The sequence below is a fragment of the Scyliorhinus canicula genome, chromosome 20 (genome assembly GCF_902713615.1).
Source record: "Scyliorhinus canicula chromosome 20, sScyCan1.1, whole genome shotgun sequence".
NCBI lineage: Eukaryota > Metazoa > Chordata > Chondrichthyes > Carcharhiniformes > Scyliorhinidae > Scyliorhinus > Scyliorhinus canicula.
In genome coordinates, this window is record NC_052165.1 from 52,086,519 (window position 1) to 52,106,285 (window position 19,767).

The window sequence follows — 19,767 nt, forward strand, 5'->3', positions numbered from 1 at the left end:
CCAGGTAGGCCTTGAAACATCTGAGCCAGTGCTGAAAGATTGCTCTTGCCTCTGCAGCCTGCGGGTCAAGTTCTAGTCGGTCAGGTTTGAGGGCTGATTCCATAGTTGTTTCTGCGATTTCTTCTTGTTTCCAAAGACTATTAAATTGATGTGACCATCAATTCATACGACACGTGGTTGGAAGTGAACAGTGGTTTTAATAGTCTTTCAACAGAGCCTGCCTGCGACGAGATGAACTGGCAGGCAGGCTCACGACTGCCAAGCTTTATACTTCCGGTTAGTGGGAGGAGCCATGGGCGGAGCCATGGGCGGAGCCAAGGGTGGAGCCCAGAACAAACTCCTCATCTCCCCCTATGGGCAGAGCCGCGCAACTGCTCGTATACCGAGCTTACATAGACACAGTACATCATATATAATAACAGTGTGAATTACACGGACTGTGATTCACCACAATAAGTTTAATTCCTTGAGCAAGTGAACAACATTTTGTACATAGATACAGTGTTAAATACTGGTTTGTAATTTATTATCAAAACCCAAAGATATAGCTTTGTTGTTGCTCAATCACATGTGCACAATATCTTTCACATAATCCATTCAACCCTCTGATATGTGGGTGATAACCTCCGTTATCCTCTGCATTGTAGCCTATGTGTTATCCTATTTTTTATCTGCATTCACATCTAGAATATTTCGACAATATCTTCCAAATCAACCAGGCCCAGTAATTCCTTGCATTATGTTTCTTTTTTAAAAAATTAATATGAAATGAAAATTGCTTATTGTCACAAGTAGGCTTCAAATTAAGTTACTGTGAAAAGCCCCTAGTCACCACATTCCAGCGCCTGTTTGGGGAGGCTGGCACAGGAATTGAACCCGCGCTGCTGGCCTTGATCTGCTTTACAAGCCAGCTATTTAGCCCACTGTGCTAAACCAGCCCGTGCATTTGATGTGTGCATTCTGAGATTTCAATAGGATCATTGCATTGACCATGATGTTTTTTCGAAAATCTATATGTCTTGCAGATCAAAGTAGTATATGTTTGGACTGTTTTGGAAAACTATTCCTTTTTTTAATAAATTAAGAGTACCCAATTCATTCTACCCAATTAAAGGGCAATTTAGTGTGGCCATATGGAGTTGGGTCAGAGGGGTTGACTGCCAGTGGATCAGATTGGGGGAGAGTTTGGGTCAGGATTGAAGGTGCTAACTTCCGGTGGCGGCTATGAGGGAGTAAGTCGCACATTTGGTGGCTCTCGCTCCAGTTTGACTTTAAGACCTTTTTCCCCGACTTTTTTGAACTTTTGAGCGCTGGAGTGAAAAGCAATAGCACTCTAGATCTGAATCCATAGAGTTGTATGGACTTAAGGAGCAGAAGGGAGCGAGAACAGGCGAAGAAGGGGCTGAACAAAGGTGGTGTGGAAGCTCAAGTGGGAGGAAAGATGGCCGATGAACGGACCACGGAAAGGACGGTCCAGGCAGCACTGGACAACATGCTGCAGGTCACGAAAGAGAGCTTCGCAGCACTGAAGCGGGACAATTTGGAACCGCTCCAGAAAGCGGTGGAGCGACTTGACCAGAGGCTGGATGCTCAGGATAAGAAGGTCCAGGCACTGGAGAAGACAGTGGAAGAGCAGGCGGATTTCCAAACGGTAGCGGACGTGGAAATTAGTAAGTTCAAGGAGCAGCAAGCAAGGCTGATGGACAAGCTGGAGGACCTGGAAAACAGGTCTCACCGGCAGAATCTGAAAATCATTCGGCTCCCGGAGGGGGCCGAGGGAGTGGATGCCACGGCGTATGTGACAGGCATGCTGCAGAAGCTGGGGGGGGGGGGATGATTTCTTCCCGCGTCCGTTGGAGCTGGAAAGGGCACACAGAGTGCAGGCAAGGCAGCCACGGGAGGGGGCTACTTTTCCCGGCGCGGCTTTGGGTCACATACCGGGAAGAGCAACATTATTTTGACGACCCGGAGGAAGCGATGTACTTCGCTAAGGGGCATGGGCTGGTTCTGAACTGAGGACCCATGGACTCAAGTTAGAGTGTCCTAAGGGATGTCTGCAGTTATTCACAGATTGCCCTTTGTGTTAGCGATGTCGTTCGGCATGCTCTTTTACTTAAAATTGGGGGTGTTCTTGTGTTTGTGTTTGCCTTTTTGAAAGTTTTCAAGTTAAAGCCAAAGTGATAGTTAAAGCTTAAGTTGTTGGGTGCTGGGGGCGGTTCGGGTTCTCTTTGCTTTTTTTTTCTTCTGGGAATGTTGCTTTGTTCTTTGTTTTCTCTTTGTCTCGGTCCTAGGCAATTGCTCGAACACGGCTGTTCTGGGGAGGTGGTGTTGACGGGCGGGGGGGGGGACAATAGGTGTGAGACATGGTGGCGCCGGAGTTGAGAGCCACCAGGCGAGCTGCTTTGAGCTAGTCAACGGGAGCGAGGTGGGGGGTGTGTATACAGCCAGTATATGGCAGGGGTTAGGTTACAAGGGGTTGTTGCTGAGGGGGGAGGGGGGGGGGAAGATGATCTGCTGATGAGGGAGGGAACTGAACCAGGTAACATGGAAGGGGTCGTGGGTGGGAGCTGCCAAGAGGCGGACCAGGGGAGGCGCGGCTCATGGGCAGGGGATGGGCCCAGAAGGGGGATGGCTGATCGGCGTAGGGGGGGGGCGGGGGGGGGGGGGGGGGGGGGGGGGGGGGCAGGGTGCCCTCCAACCAGGCTGATCACCTGGAATGTTAGAGGATTAAACGGGCCGGTCAAGAGGACACGTGTGTTCGCGCATTTACGGGCTCTGAAGGCGGATGTAATGTTGCTGCAGGAGACGCATTTTAAAGTGGCGGACCAGATTAGATTACGGAAGGGTTGGGTTAGCCACGTCTTCCATTCGGGGCTTGACGCTAAGACCAGAGGGGTCGCGATCATGATTAACAAACGGGTTAAGTTTGAGGCGGACAGCACAGTTGCGGATAGGGGTGGTAGATTTCTCATGGTCCGGGGCAAGCTTGAGGGGGTGAAGGTGGTCCCAGTGAATGTTTACGCTTCAAACTGGGATGATGTGGATTTCATCAAAATGCTGCTGGGGAAAATCCCTGACTTGGATTCGCACAAGTTGATTATGGGTGGGGACTTTAATACAGTCCTCGACCCCGACCTGGACCGGTCATGCTCCAGAATGGGCAGGGTCCCGGCAACGGCAAGAGAACTGAGAAGGTTCATGGAACAAATGGGGGGGGGGGGTGGACCCCTGGAGAATCCGCCGGCCGACGGGGAAGGAGTTCTCGTTCGATTCACATGTTCACAAGATTTATTCTCGTATTAACTTCTTTATTATGAGTAGGGACTTTTTGGAGTGGGTGAGGGATACAGAATAATCGGCGATCACTATTTCGGACCATGCTCCACATTGGGTCGACCTGCTGGTCTGCAAAGAAAGTTACCAGCGCCCACAATGGAGGTTAGAGTTGGGATTGTTGGGAGAGGAGAGGGTGTGAGAGAGTTGGGAAATGCATGCAGGACTACCTGCAGGTCAACGATACAGGGGAAGTCTCAGCAGCGGTACTCTGGGAGGCGCTGAAGGCAGTGGTGAGAGGGGAACTGATCTCGATCTGAGCCTATAGGGACAGAACGGATAGGGCAGAGATGGACAGACTGGTGCAGGAGATGACACGGACGGATAGGGAATATGCGGACTCCCTGAGGGCAGAGCTACTTAGGGAACGATGGAGACTGCAGGCGGAGCTGGGAGCGCTATCCACTGGGAAGGCCGTAGAGCAACTCAGAAAGGACAGGGGCGCGGTGTATGAGTATGGGGAGAAAGCCAGCAGAATGCTTGCACAGCAACTTAGGAAGAGGGAGGCGGCCAGGGAGATAGGGACGGTAGTGGACGGGGGAAGGGAACTGGGTGGGAGACCCGGCAGGACTGAACAGGGTATTCAGGGACTTTTACAGTAAGCTATATACCTCCGAACCCCCCACGGGGCCGGAGGGGATGAGGTGCTTTTTAGATGGGCTGACCTTCCCAAAGGTGGGCAGGGGAATGGTAGAGGGGCTGGGGGCCCCGCTTAGAGCTGAAGAAGTAATGGAGGGCCTGAAGGCCATGCAGTCGGGTATAGCCCCGGGGCCGGATGGGTATCCAGTGGAGTTCTACAAAACGTCTGCGGCTATACTGGGGCTGGTGCTGGTTAGGGTGTTTAATGAGGCGAGGGACAATGGGGTGTTACCCCCGACGATGTCGCAAACCACCATCTTGCTGATATTAAAACGGGATAAGGCTCCGGAGGTCTGTGGGTCTTATAGGCCAATCTCCCTGATTAATGTAGACGCTGAAATGCTGGCCAAGATCCTGGCGTCCAAAATCGAAGACTGCGTACCGGACGTGATTGTGGAGGACCAAACAGGGTTTGTTAAGGGAAGGCAGCTAGTAGCCAATCTAAGAAGGCTACTCAATGTGATTATGATGCCCCGGAGGGCAGAGAGGTGGACGTAGTGGTGGCAATGGATGCCGAAAAGGCTTTTGACCGGGTGGAGTGGGACTATTTATGGGAGGTGCTGGGACGGTTTGGGTTTGGAGAGGGCTTTGTGGACTGGGTTAAACTGCTATATCAGGCCCCGGAGGCTAGTGTAAGGCGAACAGGACGACATCTGAGTATTTTAGACTACACCGTGGGACAAGACAGGGATGCCCCCTCTCTCCACTGCTGTTTGCGTTGGCCATAGAACCCCTGGCAATTGCTCTGAGAGCGGCAAGGAGATGGAAGGGAATGGTCGGGGGGGGGAATAGAACACAAGGTCTCGCTCTACGCGGATGACCTGCTTTTGTATGTGTCAGATCCAGCGGCAGGGATGGACGGGATTATGGAAATCCTAGGGGGGTTTGGCCGGTTTTCAGGCTACAAGTTGAACATGGCAAAAAGCGAGATGTTTGTGGCGCAGGCGAGGGGTCAGGAGAATAGGCTGAGGGAGCTAGCATTTAGGCTGGTTGGAGAAAGTTTTAGGTGTCTAGGGATACAAGTGGCGCACGACTGGGGTAAGATGCATAAGTTGAACTTGTCCAGGCTGGTGGAGCAAATGAGGAGCGAGTTTCGGAGGTGGGATGCACTCCCGCTGTTGTTGGCAGGGAGAGTACAGACGGTGAAGAAGACAATTCTCCCGAGATTCCTGTTTATTTTTGTGTCTCCCTATTTTCATTCCGCGGTCCTTCTTTAAAAGAATCAACAAAATCATCCTGGGATTTGTTTGGGCGGGGAAGTCCCCGCTGGTAAAGAGGGGGATGCTGGAACGGAACCGTAGCGAGGGAGGGCTGGCGTTGCCGAACCTCAGCAACTACTACTGGGCGGCTAACATAGCCATGATAAGGAAATGGATGGTGGGTACGGGGTCGGTTTGGGAGCGGGTGGAGGCTGCTTCGTGCAGGGGCACCAGCTTGGCAGCCCTGGTCATGGCTCCCCTGCCGCTCCCGCCGGCCAGATCCTCCACCAGCCCTATAGTGGTGGCAGCTTTGCGGATTTGGGGCCAATGGAGGATGCCTGCGGGGGAAATGGGAGCGTCGGTCTGGTCCCCAATACGTGACAACCACCGATTTGTCCCGGGGAAGATGGATGGCGGGTTTCGAGCGTGGCGAAGGTGGGAAGGATGGGCGACTTGTTCCTGGAAGGGAGCTTCGCGAACATGAGGGCGCTGGAGGAAAAGTTCGGGCTGGCGAGGGGGAATGACTTTCGGTACTTGCAGGTGCTGGATTTTGTACGTAGACAGACCCCGTCCTTTCCACGCCTTCCACCAAGGGGGATCCAGGACACGGTAATTTCCAGGGGTGAGGTAGGAGAGGGGAGAGTCTCAGATATTTATAAGGAGCTTATGGGAGCGGCGGACACAGGGACCGAGGAACTGAAACTTAAGTGGGAGGAGGAGCTTGGTGGGGAGTTGGAGGGAGGCGTATGGGCAGACGCTCTGGGGAGGGTAAATGCAACCATGTGCCAGGCTCAGCCTGATTCAGTTCAAGGTGGTTCACCGGGCCCACATGACGGTGGCCCGGATGAGCAAATTCTTTGGGCTGGAGGACAAGTGTGCTAGATGTGGGGGAGGACCAGCGAACCATGTCCACATGTTCTGGGCATGTCCAAAACTCAGGGGATACTGGCAGGGATTTGCGGACGTCATATCCCGGGTACTGAAAACAAGGGTGGCGATGAGTCCAGAGGTGGCAATGTTTGGGGTGTCGGAAGACCCGGGAGTACAGGAGGAGATAGAGGCCGACGTTGTGGCCTTTGCTTCCTTGAAAGCCCAGCGACGAATACTGTTGGCCTGGAAGGACTCAAAGCCCCCAAGGACCGAAGTATGGCTGTCGGACATGGCAAGCTTTCTCGGCTTGGAAAAAATCGAATTTACCTTACGAGGATCACTATCGGGGTTCGCCCGGAGGTGGCAACCATTCATTGACTTCTTCGCGGGGGTAGAATAGTGTCGAGTAGGGGGGAAGAATGGGCGGGTCTATCTGCGAGAGTGGTACTGTTATTTGCACTATGTTTTTTGTAATTGGTATCTGCACACTAATGTATATTGTTACTGTTTACAATGCCGAAAATACCTCAATAAAATTGTCTGTAAAAAAAAAGGATTGAAGGTGCTAGCAACAGTGCCGATCCTGACGGCCCCGGGGAAATATGCAGGGAGTCCGGTAGTAATAGCTTTGTTGAGAATTTAGAGGCAGTTTTGCCAGCACTTCGGGTTGGGGGCAGGGTCAAGGGAAAGGCCGATTTGGGGGAACCATAGATTTGAGCCAGGGAAGTGGAATTAAACATTTCGGAGATGTGAGGAGAAAGGAATTAGGACGCTAAAAGAGTTGTTTCTTGGGAGTCGGTTTGCAGGATTGAAGGAGCTGGAAGTGAAGTATGGCCTGGAGCAGGGAGAAATGTTTAGATACATGCAGGTTTGAGACTTTGTCAGAAACGAGATACAGAGTTTCCCGGTGGAGCCGGCCTCCACATTGCTGGAGGAGGTGCTGGCGACAGGAGGACCGGAGAACGTGGTCGTGTCGGCGGTTTACGGGCCTATTTTGGGAGAGGAGAAAGCACCGCTGGAAGGGATCAAAGCAAATTGGGAGGAAGAGTTGAGACAGGTTATAGAGGGGGGGGTTCTGGTGTGAGGTGCTCCGGAGAATGAATGCCTCCACCTCGTGCGCGAGGTTGAGGCTGATACAGCTGAAGGTGGTATATTGAGTGTGCCTCACAAGGGCGAGGATGAGCCGGCTCTTTGAGGTGTAGAAGATGTGTGTGAATGTTGCGGGGCGAGCCTCGTAAACCACGTTCATATGTTTTGGTCCTGTCCAAAGCTGGAGGATGACTGGAAGGAGGTTTTTAGGGTAATCTCTAAAGTGGTGCACATGAAACTGGACCCAGACCCTCGGGAAGCCATATTCGGGGTGTCGGACAAGCCGAGGTTAGAAACAGGTGCAGAGGCAGATGTCGTAGCCTTCGCTTCGTTGATCGCTCAAAGGCGGATCCTGTCGGGATGGAGATCAACCTCTCCACCCTGTGCCCTGGCGTGGTGGGGGGACATGCTGGAATTCTTGACTCTTGAGAAGGTCAAATTTGAACTGAGGGGAAGGATTCTACAATTCATGGGTGTTATTCATGATGCACTTTCGAGAATTGGATTGCATCGAATATTAGGGGGAGAGGTTGGGAGGGTTGGGGAGAGTGGGGACTGTATGTGTTAATAGTGACTATGGGTGATTCCTGATTTCTTTTTGTTATTTGTTTATGTTAACATGTGAGCTGATGTTTGGGGTTTGGTGGGAGGATGGGATTATTGTTATTGATATGGGGATTGACATTGCATTTATTACTGATTATTGTTTATTGTTGGTGGGTGTAAATTTGGGAGAAAATGTGAAAAAGGAGGCGAATAAAAATATATATTTTTAAAAATTTAGTGTGGCCAATACACCTACCCTGCACATCTTTGGGTTGTGAGGACTAAACCCATGCAAACACAGGGAGAATGTGCAAACTCCACACGGACAGTGACCCAGGGCTGGGATTGAACCTGGGACTTTGGCGCCGTGAGGCAGCAGTGCTAACCCACTGTGCCACCGTGCTGCCCTCCAAAATGATTCCTTTTTAAGTAATGGCAATCTCAATAAGTTTAGCTCAAGGTTAAAAAAAAAGTGAGGTGAACTACCATTCTGTCTGGTCTTTAAATTACTTTTTCTGTCATATTACAAAACAAAAATGATAATCAAGAATTAACAGTTATTTTGATGCATTGCAGAAACTCTCATTATCATTTCTGTTGTCCTGAGACAATAATTGGTGTTCCCCGCACTCACTTCAGTAAACAAAAACAATTAAAAAACAATGGTTTGTGAAAATAGATTTTTCTTTTAATTTTCTCGGTTCCTGTATCCCCTATATTTCACACAGAATGTTTGTCTTCCAGCACATCCCTGGATATGAACCTCCTTCAGCCAAACTAAACCTAAGTTGTATGCAATGCTCACCATCCCCTCCTCCTTGTACCCCCTGCTATAACTCTCACAAGATCTATGGAGTGGGACCAATTAGTCTCCCAGTAAGCCTTGTGGAATACGAGTTCCCTCTTTGAGGGGTGGGTTCCTATCAGCGAGGTAATTGAATACAGACATAAAAGTGAGCCCAGAAAGGAGCCTTGGCAGTGAGATGCCAGCTGGGACATGGATTGTGACCTGTAAATAGTTTGCTTTAACAATATCATTTTTGTTATATTCTCGTACCCGACTCCTCTGTGACCATAGAACCCTCTTTCAGATTTTCCGCCTCCGCAACTTCCCTTCGAGGATGAGGTGATATGCCTATGGGCTATATCATAGTTGGATGGTGCGCAACCTCCAACCAGCAGGTGGTGGTAAAGCCACACCATGCGGTCGCTAGATAAAGGTTATGTGACCAATATAAAGGGAGACACATCCGTCCATCTTCAGAAGAAGTCGGAGAGGGTAATAAGACAGACATGTAAATGGTCAGTGCCAGATACAAGTTCCAGAGGAGTACTTAGCAGACTCCATGATAACTTGCTCTGTATCAGCTTGCTATCTTGCCACATGAGAATCAATAAAACATTTTCTTTGGTGGGTTCCTTCATAAGGTACAGTGGGCCAAACACAACAGAGGGCAAATCAACTGTGTCACTTCTTGTGTAATTTTTGTAACCAATTCCAAATTCTCAAAAACAGATTATCTGCCTGCTCTGTCGTTCTCTGGACTTCTGATCCCTAGTAATTGTGATTCATTGGAAAGAGTGCAGAAAGATCCACTCACAAAACAAGGCAATATGCAAATTCAAATGTTGGAAACCACTTTTAATGAAGAATACACTTGACAAAGCTACTTATCTCTCATTGTGCACATATTTCTTTGGTCCAATTAAATGTAAATTGAGGAGGAATGTACAGTTCTCATATGTTGGATTTAAATTAAATTAAGTAACAGGAAATTATAAGACAAATGAATTCAGAGTTTTTCTGCAAAAAAATCCCAAAAGTGTTACCTGGGAATTCATTGGTAGGGTAAGGATTCTTCTCCTCATTCTCCTCAACCTGATAGTCATCCAACCCAATCTATGACACATGAAAAAGGGTTATTGGTGAATTTTGGAAATATAATGTCGTTCAGTGTTATGTACCTTAAATATCACAAATGATCAATGATTTGAAATAAAATTAATGTGAGGAACAACTTAATGGAGCATCACTGAAACATTTTATATCTGGAATGAGGATTAATAGGTGAATAGGTGACTTTTCTTACCCAGAAATTTGTTATTCTGTTTGTAAAACTGATTCACCAGCAATTATACACACATGCTTAACTGATCTTTCAAACAATCCTAAATTCTGTGCTGTTGAGAGTTACTTTCCAAATAATAAGCCAGCCATTTAATTTGTGATTGTGCCACTAAGTTTGCTGAACATATTTTCTTGTCTGTTTTCTTCACCTTGGGATGGTTTACTATATTAACGTTGATATTAAAATTCAAATTGCTATTGTTGTATATAATTTGTTGCTAACGGGGAGAAGGCTAGTGGTGCCACATACGCCCAAAATTCTCAGCTACAAGTGAGGGATTGGAGGGTGCTCCTCTTTAATATTGAGGACATCGGTCAAGGAGCAAGAACATTGTATGGCCAATGGTTGCAGTGCATGCAACGTGCAACACCGAACAATCCCCAGATGAGATAGCTCCATGTTGAATCAAATTAGACCTGTGACCAACTATGAAGTAGGGATGCAAATATGACATATGACATTCTGTGGTAGTATGGCTAGAAAGATATTACCGGAGAACCAGGCTGCCATTGGTACAGCAGCCTCGCTGCCCATTGGCCCAGGCAAGTCTTATGCCTCTCTGCCAATTGGTTGTGGTTGGTCATGTGACTCCCCACTGATTGGCTGAGAGGTTGGTAGCTTCACCTACAAGGCGGGGTATAAGAGCTCGTGTTGGCTGGCAGTCGGCTTTTCTCTGTACGACCACTGCCTGGCTCACTTCTAGCGTATTAAAGCCTGTTGTTTGGAACTTCACTACGACTCGAGTCCAATTGGTGGTGCATCACACTCCATACTCTATCTTATATTACATTGCATTCTCAAGATGGTTGCAATTGCATGTACGTGGAAACACAAACACAATTTGGTTACAACATTAAAGTCTCAATTAACTTTAAGAATAGAAATATCGAGATCTATCCCTTTCCAGTTAATATTGTCTTCATGTAGCAACTTTGAACATATTGCATTGCTGACATAAAATTCAAGAAATTGAATGTTGAAGCACTTTGGTTATCCTTCCAGTGCTGGGAAAGTGACATCAGGCCTTTTCCAGCTCATACCGCCCCTCTGGGGAGGCAGTAACGGGTCTTGATTTTCAAGGAGGAGAATATTTAATTGGCTGGAAGGTGAGTTGGGCCACTAATTAGTGGCCATGGGAGCAGGAATGGAGGTAGGGCTGAAAGAATGCAAGCCTGATTTTAAAAGACCTGGGCAGTCATACTGTGACTGCTGGTTTTGTGTATTAATTGCTGTATTACTGATGGCGAAGAGAAGACAGCGAGCTGGACTTGAGGGCAAGGTTTCCCATCACTATGCAGATCTGGATGTCCTCCTCGAGTTAATGAAAGAGAGGAGAGAGGCCCTTTTTCCAGAGGGTGGCAGGAGAAGGCCACCATTCTAGCCCAAGCAGGCCTAGATCAAGCTGGCAGAGAATAATGACTAGATTTTCCACACCCTCGCAGTGTGTTTTACAGCAGTGGAGTGGTCTGCCATAAGACCATAAGATATAGGAGCAGAATTAGGCCATTCAGTCCATTGAGTCTGTTCTGCCATTCAATCATGGTTGATATGTTTCTCATCCCCATTCTCCTGCCTTCACCCCATAACCCCTGATCCCCTTATTAATCAAGAACCGGGCCGGGATTCTCCGAAATCTCGGCCAAGTGTTGAGGCCGGTGTAAACACCAGAGTGTTGTACGCTGGCGTCAATGCACCTCCTGGCCCAGTCATTCAGCGGCCCTCAGGGGTCCAGCATGCCGCCGGAGTACTGCGCGCTGTTCCGGCGCCGATACGCGTCCCTGCACTGCTGGTGCGGGTCCGTGCATGCGTGCGAGGGCCGTCTCCGTGCCGGCACATGAGTGGACAACCACGCGCATGCGCGAACCATCAGCATGGTGGCCGTTTCTCCGCCAGCTCTGCCTAACATGGCGGAGCCCTACAGCGGGCCCTTGCGAAACGAGGTAGGTCCCCTCCAGATCGCAGGAGCCCGGCAATCGGTTGCTCCCGGTCGCCAGAGAATCGCGTCCCGGAGTCGGAGCTCCGTGGCGGGAATTTCCCGCATCACCGGCGATTCTCTGACCCGGCGCGGCCTCAGAGAAACCCGGCCCCTATCTACCTCTCCCTTAAAGACACTCAGTGACTTGGCCTCCGCAGCCTCTGGCTGAAGAAATTCCTCCTCATCTCTGTTTTAAAGGATCGTCCCTTCAGTCTGAGGCTATGCCCTCTGATTCTAGTTTCACCTACTAATGGAAAGATCTTCCCCACATTCACTCTATATAGCTCTCTCAATATTTTGTAAGTTTCAATAAGATGCCTGTTCATCCTTCTAAACTCCATCGAGTACAGACCCAGAGTTCTCAACTGCTCCTCATCTGACAAGGCCTTCATTCCAGGGATCATTCTTGTGAACCTCCTCTGGACCCTTTCCAAGGCCAGCACATCCTTAGATATGGGGCCCAAAACTGCTCACAATACTCCAAATGGGGTCTGACCATAGCTTTTATATCCTCAACAGTACATCCTTGCTCTCGTATTCTGATCCTCTTGACATGAATGCTGACATTGCATTTGCCTTCCTAACTTTCAACTGAACCTCAAGAGAATCCTGAACTAGGACTCCTAAGTCTCTTTGTGCTTCTGATTTCCGAAGCCTTTTCCCATTTAGAAAATAGTCCAAGCTTCTAGTCTTCCTACCAAAGTGCACAGCCTCACATTTTTCTGCACTGTACTCCATCTGCTTCTTCTTTGTCCACTCTTCTAGCCAGTCCAGGTCCTTCTGCAGCCACTCTGATTCCTCAACCTGTCCTTTTACATTTCTTTGTATCAGCTGCAAACTTAGCAACAAGGTTCTGAGGTCTTTCTTCCACATCATTAATGTATATTGTGAATATCTGTGGTCCCAACACTGACCCCTGCGGAACACCACTAGTCATTGGCTGCCTTCCTGAAAAGGACCACTTTATCCCCACTCTCTGCCTTCTGCCAGTCAGCCAATCCTCTATCCATGCCAGCACCTTGAAATGAAATGAAAATAGCTTATTGTCACAAGTAGGCTTCAAATGAAGTTACTGTGAAAAGCCCTTAGTCGCCACATTCCGGCGCCTGTTCGGTGGGGGGGGGGGGGGGGGGGGGGGGGGGTACAAGAATTGAACCTGTGCTGCTGGCCTGCCTTGGTCTGCTTTAAAAGCCTCCTGTATGGCACCTTGTCAAAGGACATCCGGAAATCCAAATAGATCATGTCCACTGGTTCCCCCTGTCGAATTTTGTTACCTTCTCAAAGAATTATAAAGATTTGTGAGGCATGACCTCCCCTTGATGAATCTGTGCTTATTCAGCCCTTCTTTACCATGCAGGTCTAAGTACTCTGCAATCTCATCCTGAATAATTGACTCTAAAATCTTACCAACAACTAAAGTCAGGCTATAATTTCCTGTCTTCTGCCTTCCTTCCTTCTTAAACAGTTACATTAGCCATTTTCCAATCCTCTGGGACCTTCCCTGCCCCCAGTGATTCTTGAAAGGTCACCACCAAAGCCTCCAGAATAACCTAAGCTATCTCCTTCAGACACCTGGGGTGACGCCCATTTGGTCCGGGTGATTTATCAGACATTTTAGTTTCCCCAGCACCTTCTCCTTAGTGATGGCCACTTCACTCACCTCTGCCCTATGACTCTCTTGAAGTTCTGGTGTGCCACTGGTTTCTTCCACTGTGAAGACTGATGCAAAGTATGCATTCCTATATTACCTATACCTGCCAACGGGGTTTCCTGTTATTTGCATCTCTGTAGCTGGGGAGCCCGCAGCAGCGGCTTGCCGTCAGCGGGGCTGGAATGTCCCACTGGTGGGAACGGCCAGAAATCCCACCCCAGGACCAGGCAAAGTGTGATCAGGAGGAAGAGGGTCCGGTAAAGGAAAAGGTCAAATTACCTTATTCACGGTGGCAGGTTGAGTGCAATGCCAGATTATCTTGCTATTCAACCTCTAGCAGACACATCATAGCAAAGGAATGGCAATATAGTTCCAAGTCAGAATGGTGTGTGCCTTGGAGGGGAACCTGCAGCTGGTAGTGTTCCCATAAGTAGTCTGCTCTTGTCCTCATAGGGGCTGGTTTAGCACAGTGGGCTAAACAGCTAGCTTGTAATGCAGAAGAAGGCCAGCAGCGCGAGTTCAATTCCTGTACCGGCCTCCCCGAACAGGCGCCGGAATGTGGCGACTAGGGGCTTTTCACTGTAACTTCATTGAAGCCTACTTGTGACAATAAGCGATTATTACTATTTTTTCAAAAATGTATTTTATTCCAAACATGTAAAAAACAGTAATATATATAACACACTCCACAACCACAGAGTCCACAGTTTGTACAATGTTTCCTCTTTTTACCCCCTAGTCACTCTTCCTCACCATCGGCCGTGATGAACTTTTCCTCAAACATTGTCATGGCCAACCTCCACCATGTCTCTAAGGCCCCCACCCCGGCGACCCCCTCAAATCAAATTTGATCTTTTCCAACCCTCAGCCAGGCCGCTCGGTGTATCGAACCTCAACTTCAGCCATATCCATACGGGTCCAACATGAACAACAGGTTGTCTGCGTACAACGACACCTGATGCTTCCTGCGCCCCTTCACAATCCCTTGCCTCTCCATGGACCCCTTTAGGGCCATCGTCAAGGGCTCAATCACCACGCGAACAAGAACAAGGAAAGCGGACACCCCTGTCTCGTATCCCTATGCAGCCCAAAACTCTGTGAACTTATCTCATTCGTACACACACTTGCCACCGGGCTACATATAACAAGCGCACCCACGCCACAAACGTCAGGCCAAACCCAAACCTACCCAAGGTCTCAAGTAGATACCTCCATTTCAGCAAATCAAAAGCCTTCTCTGCATCAATAGAAACAATGCCCTCTGGCGCTGCCATACTAATAACCATATAGAACAGTCTCCTGATCCGACTGGAGATCTGCCTACCCTTTACGAAACCCGTTTGATCCTCAGCGACCACCACTGGCATATCCTTCCATCCTCTCCGCCACCAACTTAGCCAGCATTTTCACCTCGGTGTTCAACAGCGAAATGGGCCGAGACTCACATTCAAACAGATCCTTCCCCATCTTTGGGATTAGTGTGATCAATGCCTGCATCAGTGTCTCTGGCAGCAACCCCTTCTCCAACGCCTCACTAAACATCCGCAACAAATGCGGTGCTAACTCTGTTGCAAACGGTTTATAACTTTTTACAGCCATCCAGCCCTGGAACCTTCCCTGATTTCCTTCTCCTAATGCTGTCAATCACCTCCCTCAGCCCCAGCGGCTCCTCCAATGCTTGCCTTCTCTCTTCCTCCAACCTTGGAAATTCCAATCCATCCAGGAACCATACCATATCCCCTAACTCTCCACCTGACTCTGCCCTGCACAGCTCCTCATAGTACCCCCAGAACACCGCATTTTCCCCACCGGCTCTGGCACTACTCCCCCCTCCTCTGTTCGCACCTTTAAGATTTCCCTGGACGCTACCTGCCTCCTCAGCTGGTGGGCCACCATGCGGCTCGCCTTCTTCCCATACTTATATTGCACCTCCCTCACCCTCTGTAGCTACCTCACTGCTCATCCCACTGTCAGCCTATCCAACTGCCCCTGTGCCTCTTCCTCTCCGTCAACAGCTCTTTAGTGAAGGCCCCCAAGTATTTCCTGTCCACTCAACTCTTTCATCCAACAACCGTCCAGGCTCCTCCCTCCTCCTCCTGTCCCTGTGTGTCTTGAATTAGATGATCTCCCCTCTGATCACTGGCTTCAACACCTCCCAGAAAATGGCCGCCGACATCTTCCCGATAACCAACCTCACCTTTTCGCAGAACCCCTTATCCGCCAACAAACCCAAATCTAGCCTTCATCCCAGCCCTGGCACCTGACCCGCACTAAGCCTCACCTCCAGCCAATGAAGCACATGAACTGATATCGCAATCCCCGCATACTCCGCCCCCACCATCCCCACATCTCACAAAAAAATTTATTGTTGAGTGCACCTTATTCACGTGTGAGAACCGCACCCCCCCCCCCCCCCCCCCCCCCCCCACGGGTTCTTAAACCTCCACGGATCAACCATTTCCACCCGCTCCATAAACCCTCCCAACTCCTTCACCATCCTCACCCTTCCCAGCAACTTGAGGCTCGACCTGTCCACCTTTAATTCCATCATGCAGTTCAAATCTCCACCCATGATCAATTGGTGCACATCTAGGTCTGGGTTACCAGCAAACCCCTCCAAACCCCACATCATCCCAATTCGCCGCATATACGTTGACTAGCACCACTGGCGTCCCCTCCAGCACTGCACTCACTATTACATATCTTCCACCTGGGTCCCCACAAATCCCATTCTTATGTTCAACAATATGGCCACCCCTCACGACTTTGAGCCAAACCCCGAGCCACCCATCTTCCTCAACATAACCTGGTCCTTCAACCGCAGGTGCGTCTCCTGCTCCTGGAAGTAGCCATTCCTACACCTTAACAGGCGGCTAGCATTTGCTCACATGTCTGGTGCCCATCCCACTTTATCATTTGACTCGCCACAGTCAATGCCTCTTGCAATAATTTGCAGCTATTACAGGATTTGTGCACTCGGCTAATGGACCTGCAGAATCGCGCCTATGGACCTTGGATTAAGTGGGAGTTGCTGTTGGATGAGATTTGATGGCTAAATCCTTGGAAGAAAAAGGTTGATCAGAGCCTTGAAGGACCTTTTGGCCGAAATTGGTGCCACATGCTGAGGGGGTTAAATATCTGAGATTTATTTTTGTTGTACTTGCTATTTGAAAATTGCTTATTGTCACAAGTAGGCTTCAAATGAAGTTACTGTGAAAAGTCCCTCGTCGCCACATTCCGGCACCTGTTCTGAGCATCCATATGACAACCCGGTCTGCATCCATCACCAGGAATGCCTCTATTGCACCACTACTGTCTGAGCTGCAAGTCCTGAAGGATATATCTGCTGGACTTGGTCTGCAGCATGTGGTGAGGGAACCAACAAGGGGGATAAATACACCTGAAAAATATAACCCTCACCAACCTGCTGTCCATGACAGTGGAACATAGAACACTACAGCGCAGTACGGGCCCTTTGGCCCTCGATGTTGCGCCGACCTGTGAAACCATCTGAAGCCTATCTGACCTACACTATTCCATTTTCATCCATATGTCTATCCAGTGACCATTTAAATGCCCTTAAAGTTGGTGAGTCTACTACTGTTGCAGGCAGGGCGTTCCACACCCCTACTACTCTCCGAGTAAAGAAACTGCCTCTGACATCTGTCCTATATCTATCACCCCTCAATTTAAAGCTATGTCCCCTCGTGTTGGTCATCACCATCCAAGGAAAAAGACTCTCACTGTCCACCCTATCTAACCCTCTGACTATCTTATATGTCTCTATTAAGTCACCTCTCAGCCTTCTCCTCTCTAACGAAAACAACCTCAAGTCCCTGAGCCTTTCCTCGTAAGATCTTCCCTCCATACCAGGTAACATCCTAGCAAATCTCCTCTGAACCCTTTCCAAAGCTTCCACATCCTTCCTATAATGTGGTGACCAGAACTGCACGCAGTACTCCAGGTGCGGCCGCACCAGAGTTATGTACAGCTGCAGCATGACCTTGAGGCTCCGAAACTCAATCCCCCTGCTGATAAAGGCTAGCACACCATATGCCTTCTTAACAGCCCTATTAACCTGGGTGGCAACTTTCAGGGATTTATGTACCTGAATGCCGAGATCTCTCTGTTCATCTACACTACCAAGAATCTTGCCATTAGCCCAGTACTCTGCATTCCTGTTACTCCTTCCAAAGTGAACCACCTCACACTTTTCCGCATTAAACTTCATCTGCCACATCTCAGCCCAGCTCTGCAGCTTATCTATGTCCCTCTGTATCCTATAACATCCTTCAGCACTATCCACAACTCCACCGACCTTCGTGTCATCTGCAAATTTACTAACCCATCCTTCTACACCCTCTTCCAGGTCATTTATAAAAATGACAAACAGCAGTGGCCCCAAAACAGATCCTTGCGGTACACCACTAGTAACTGAACTCTAGGATGAACATTTGCCATCAACCACCACCCTCTGTCTTCTTTCAGCTAGCCAATTACTGATCCAAACCGCTAAATCACCTTCAATCCCATACTTCCTTATTTTCTGCAATAGCCTACCATGGGGAACCTTATCAAACGCCTTACTGAAATCCATATACACCACATCAACCGCTTTACCCTGATCCACCTGTTTGGTCACATTCTCAAAAAACTCAGGTTTGTGAGGCATGACCTACCCTTCACAAAACCGTGTTGACTATCGTTAATCAACTTGTTCTTTTCAAGATGATTATAAACCCTATCTCTTATAACCTTTTCCAACATTTTACCCACAACCGAAGTAAGGCTCACAGGTCTATAATTACCAGGGTTGTCTCTACTCCCCTTCTTGAACAAGGGGACAACATTTGCTATCCTCCAGTCTTCCGGCACTATTCCTGGCGACAAAGACGACATAAAGATCAAGGACAAAGGCTCTGCAATCTCCTCCCTGGCTTCCCAGAGAATCCTAGGATAAATCCCATCTGGCCCAGGGGACTTATCTATTTTGACATTTTCCAAAATTGCTAACACCTCCTCCTTTTGAACCTCAATTCCATCTAGCCTGGTCGACTGAACCTGAGTGTGCTCCTCGACAACATTGTCTTTCTCCAGTGTAAACACTGACGAAAAATATCCATTTAACGCTTCCCCTATCTCCTCTGATTCCACACACAACTTTCCACTACCATCCTTGATTGGCCCTAATCTTACTCTAGTCATTCTTTTGTTCCTGATATACCTATAGAAAGTCTTAGGGTTTTCCTTGATCCTATCCGCCAACGACTTTTCGTGTCCTCTCCTCGCTCTTCTTAACTCTCCCTTTAGGTCCTTCCTGGCTAACTTGTAACTCTCAAGTGCCCTAACTGAGCCTTCATGTCTCATCCTAACATAAGCCTTCTTCTTCCTCTTGACAAGTGCTTCAACCTCCTTAGTAAACCACGGTTCCCTTGCTCGACAACTTCCTCCCTGCCTGACAGGTACATACTTATCAAGGACACAGTAGCTGTTCCTTGAAAAAGCTCCACATTTCGATTGTACCCATCCCCTGCAGTTTCCTTCCCCATCCTATACATCCTAAATCTTGCCGAATAGTATCATAATTGCCTTTCCCCCAGCTATAATTCTTGCCTTGCGGTATATACCTATCCCTGCCCATTGCTAAAGTAAACATAACCGAGTTGTGATCACTATCACCAAAGTGCTCACCTACATCTAAATCTAACACCTGGCCGGGTTCATTACCCAGTACCAAATCCAATGTGGCCTCGCCCCTTGTTGGCCTGTCTACATACTGTGTCAGAAAACCCTCCTGCACACACTGTACAAAAGCTGACCCATCTATAGTACTTGAACTATAGTATTTCCAGTCAATATTTGGAAAGTTAAAGTCCCCCATAACAACTACCCTGTTACTCTCGCTCCTGTCAAGAATCATCTTTGCAATCCTTTCCTCTACATCTCTGGAACTATTCGGAGGTCTATAGACAACTCCCAACAGGGTGACCTCTCCTCTCCTGTTCCTAACCTCGGCCCATACTACCTCAGTCGACGAGTCCTCAAACGTCCTTTCTACCACCGTAATACTTTCCTTGATTAACAATGCCACCCCCCCCCCTCTTTTACAATCTTCTCTGTTCTTACAGAAACATCTAAATCCTGGAACCTGCAACAACCATTCCTGTCCCTGCTCTACCCATGTCTCCGAAATCGCCACAACATCGAGATCCCAGGTACCAACCCATGCTGCAAGCTCACCCACCTTATTCCGGATGCTCCTGGCGTTGAAGTAGACACACTTCAAACCAGCGTCTTGCTTGCCGGTTCCCTCTTTCGAACTTTTAACCCTATCCC

General features: G+C 48.8%; 1 protein-coding gene across 4 annotated transcripts in view; it reads right to left on the reverse strand.

Annotated features, from left to right (window-relative positions):
* Positions 1 to 19,767, reverse strand: part of cacna1c (calcium channel, voltage-dependent, L type, alpha 1C subunit) — a 1,225,933-nt gene that overhangs the window by 492,261 nt on the left and 713,905 nt on the right. For all 4 annotated transcript variants that reach the window (XM_038780480.1, XM_038780479.1, XM_038780478.1 and 1 more), the window contains one exon: positions 9,507 to 9,576. In XM_038780480.1, the coding sequence (XP_038636408.1) occupies positions 9,507 to 9,576 (70 nt within the window). The remainder of the gene's footprint in view (positions 1 to 9,506; positions 9,577 to 19,767) is intronic.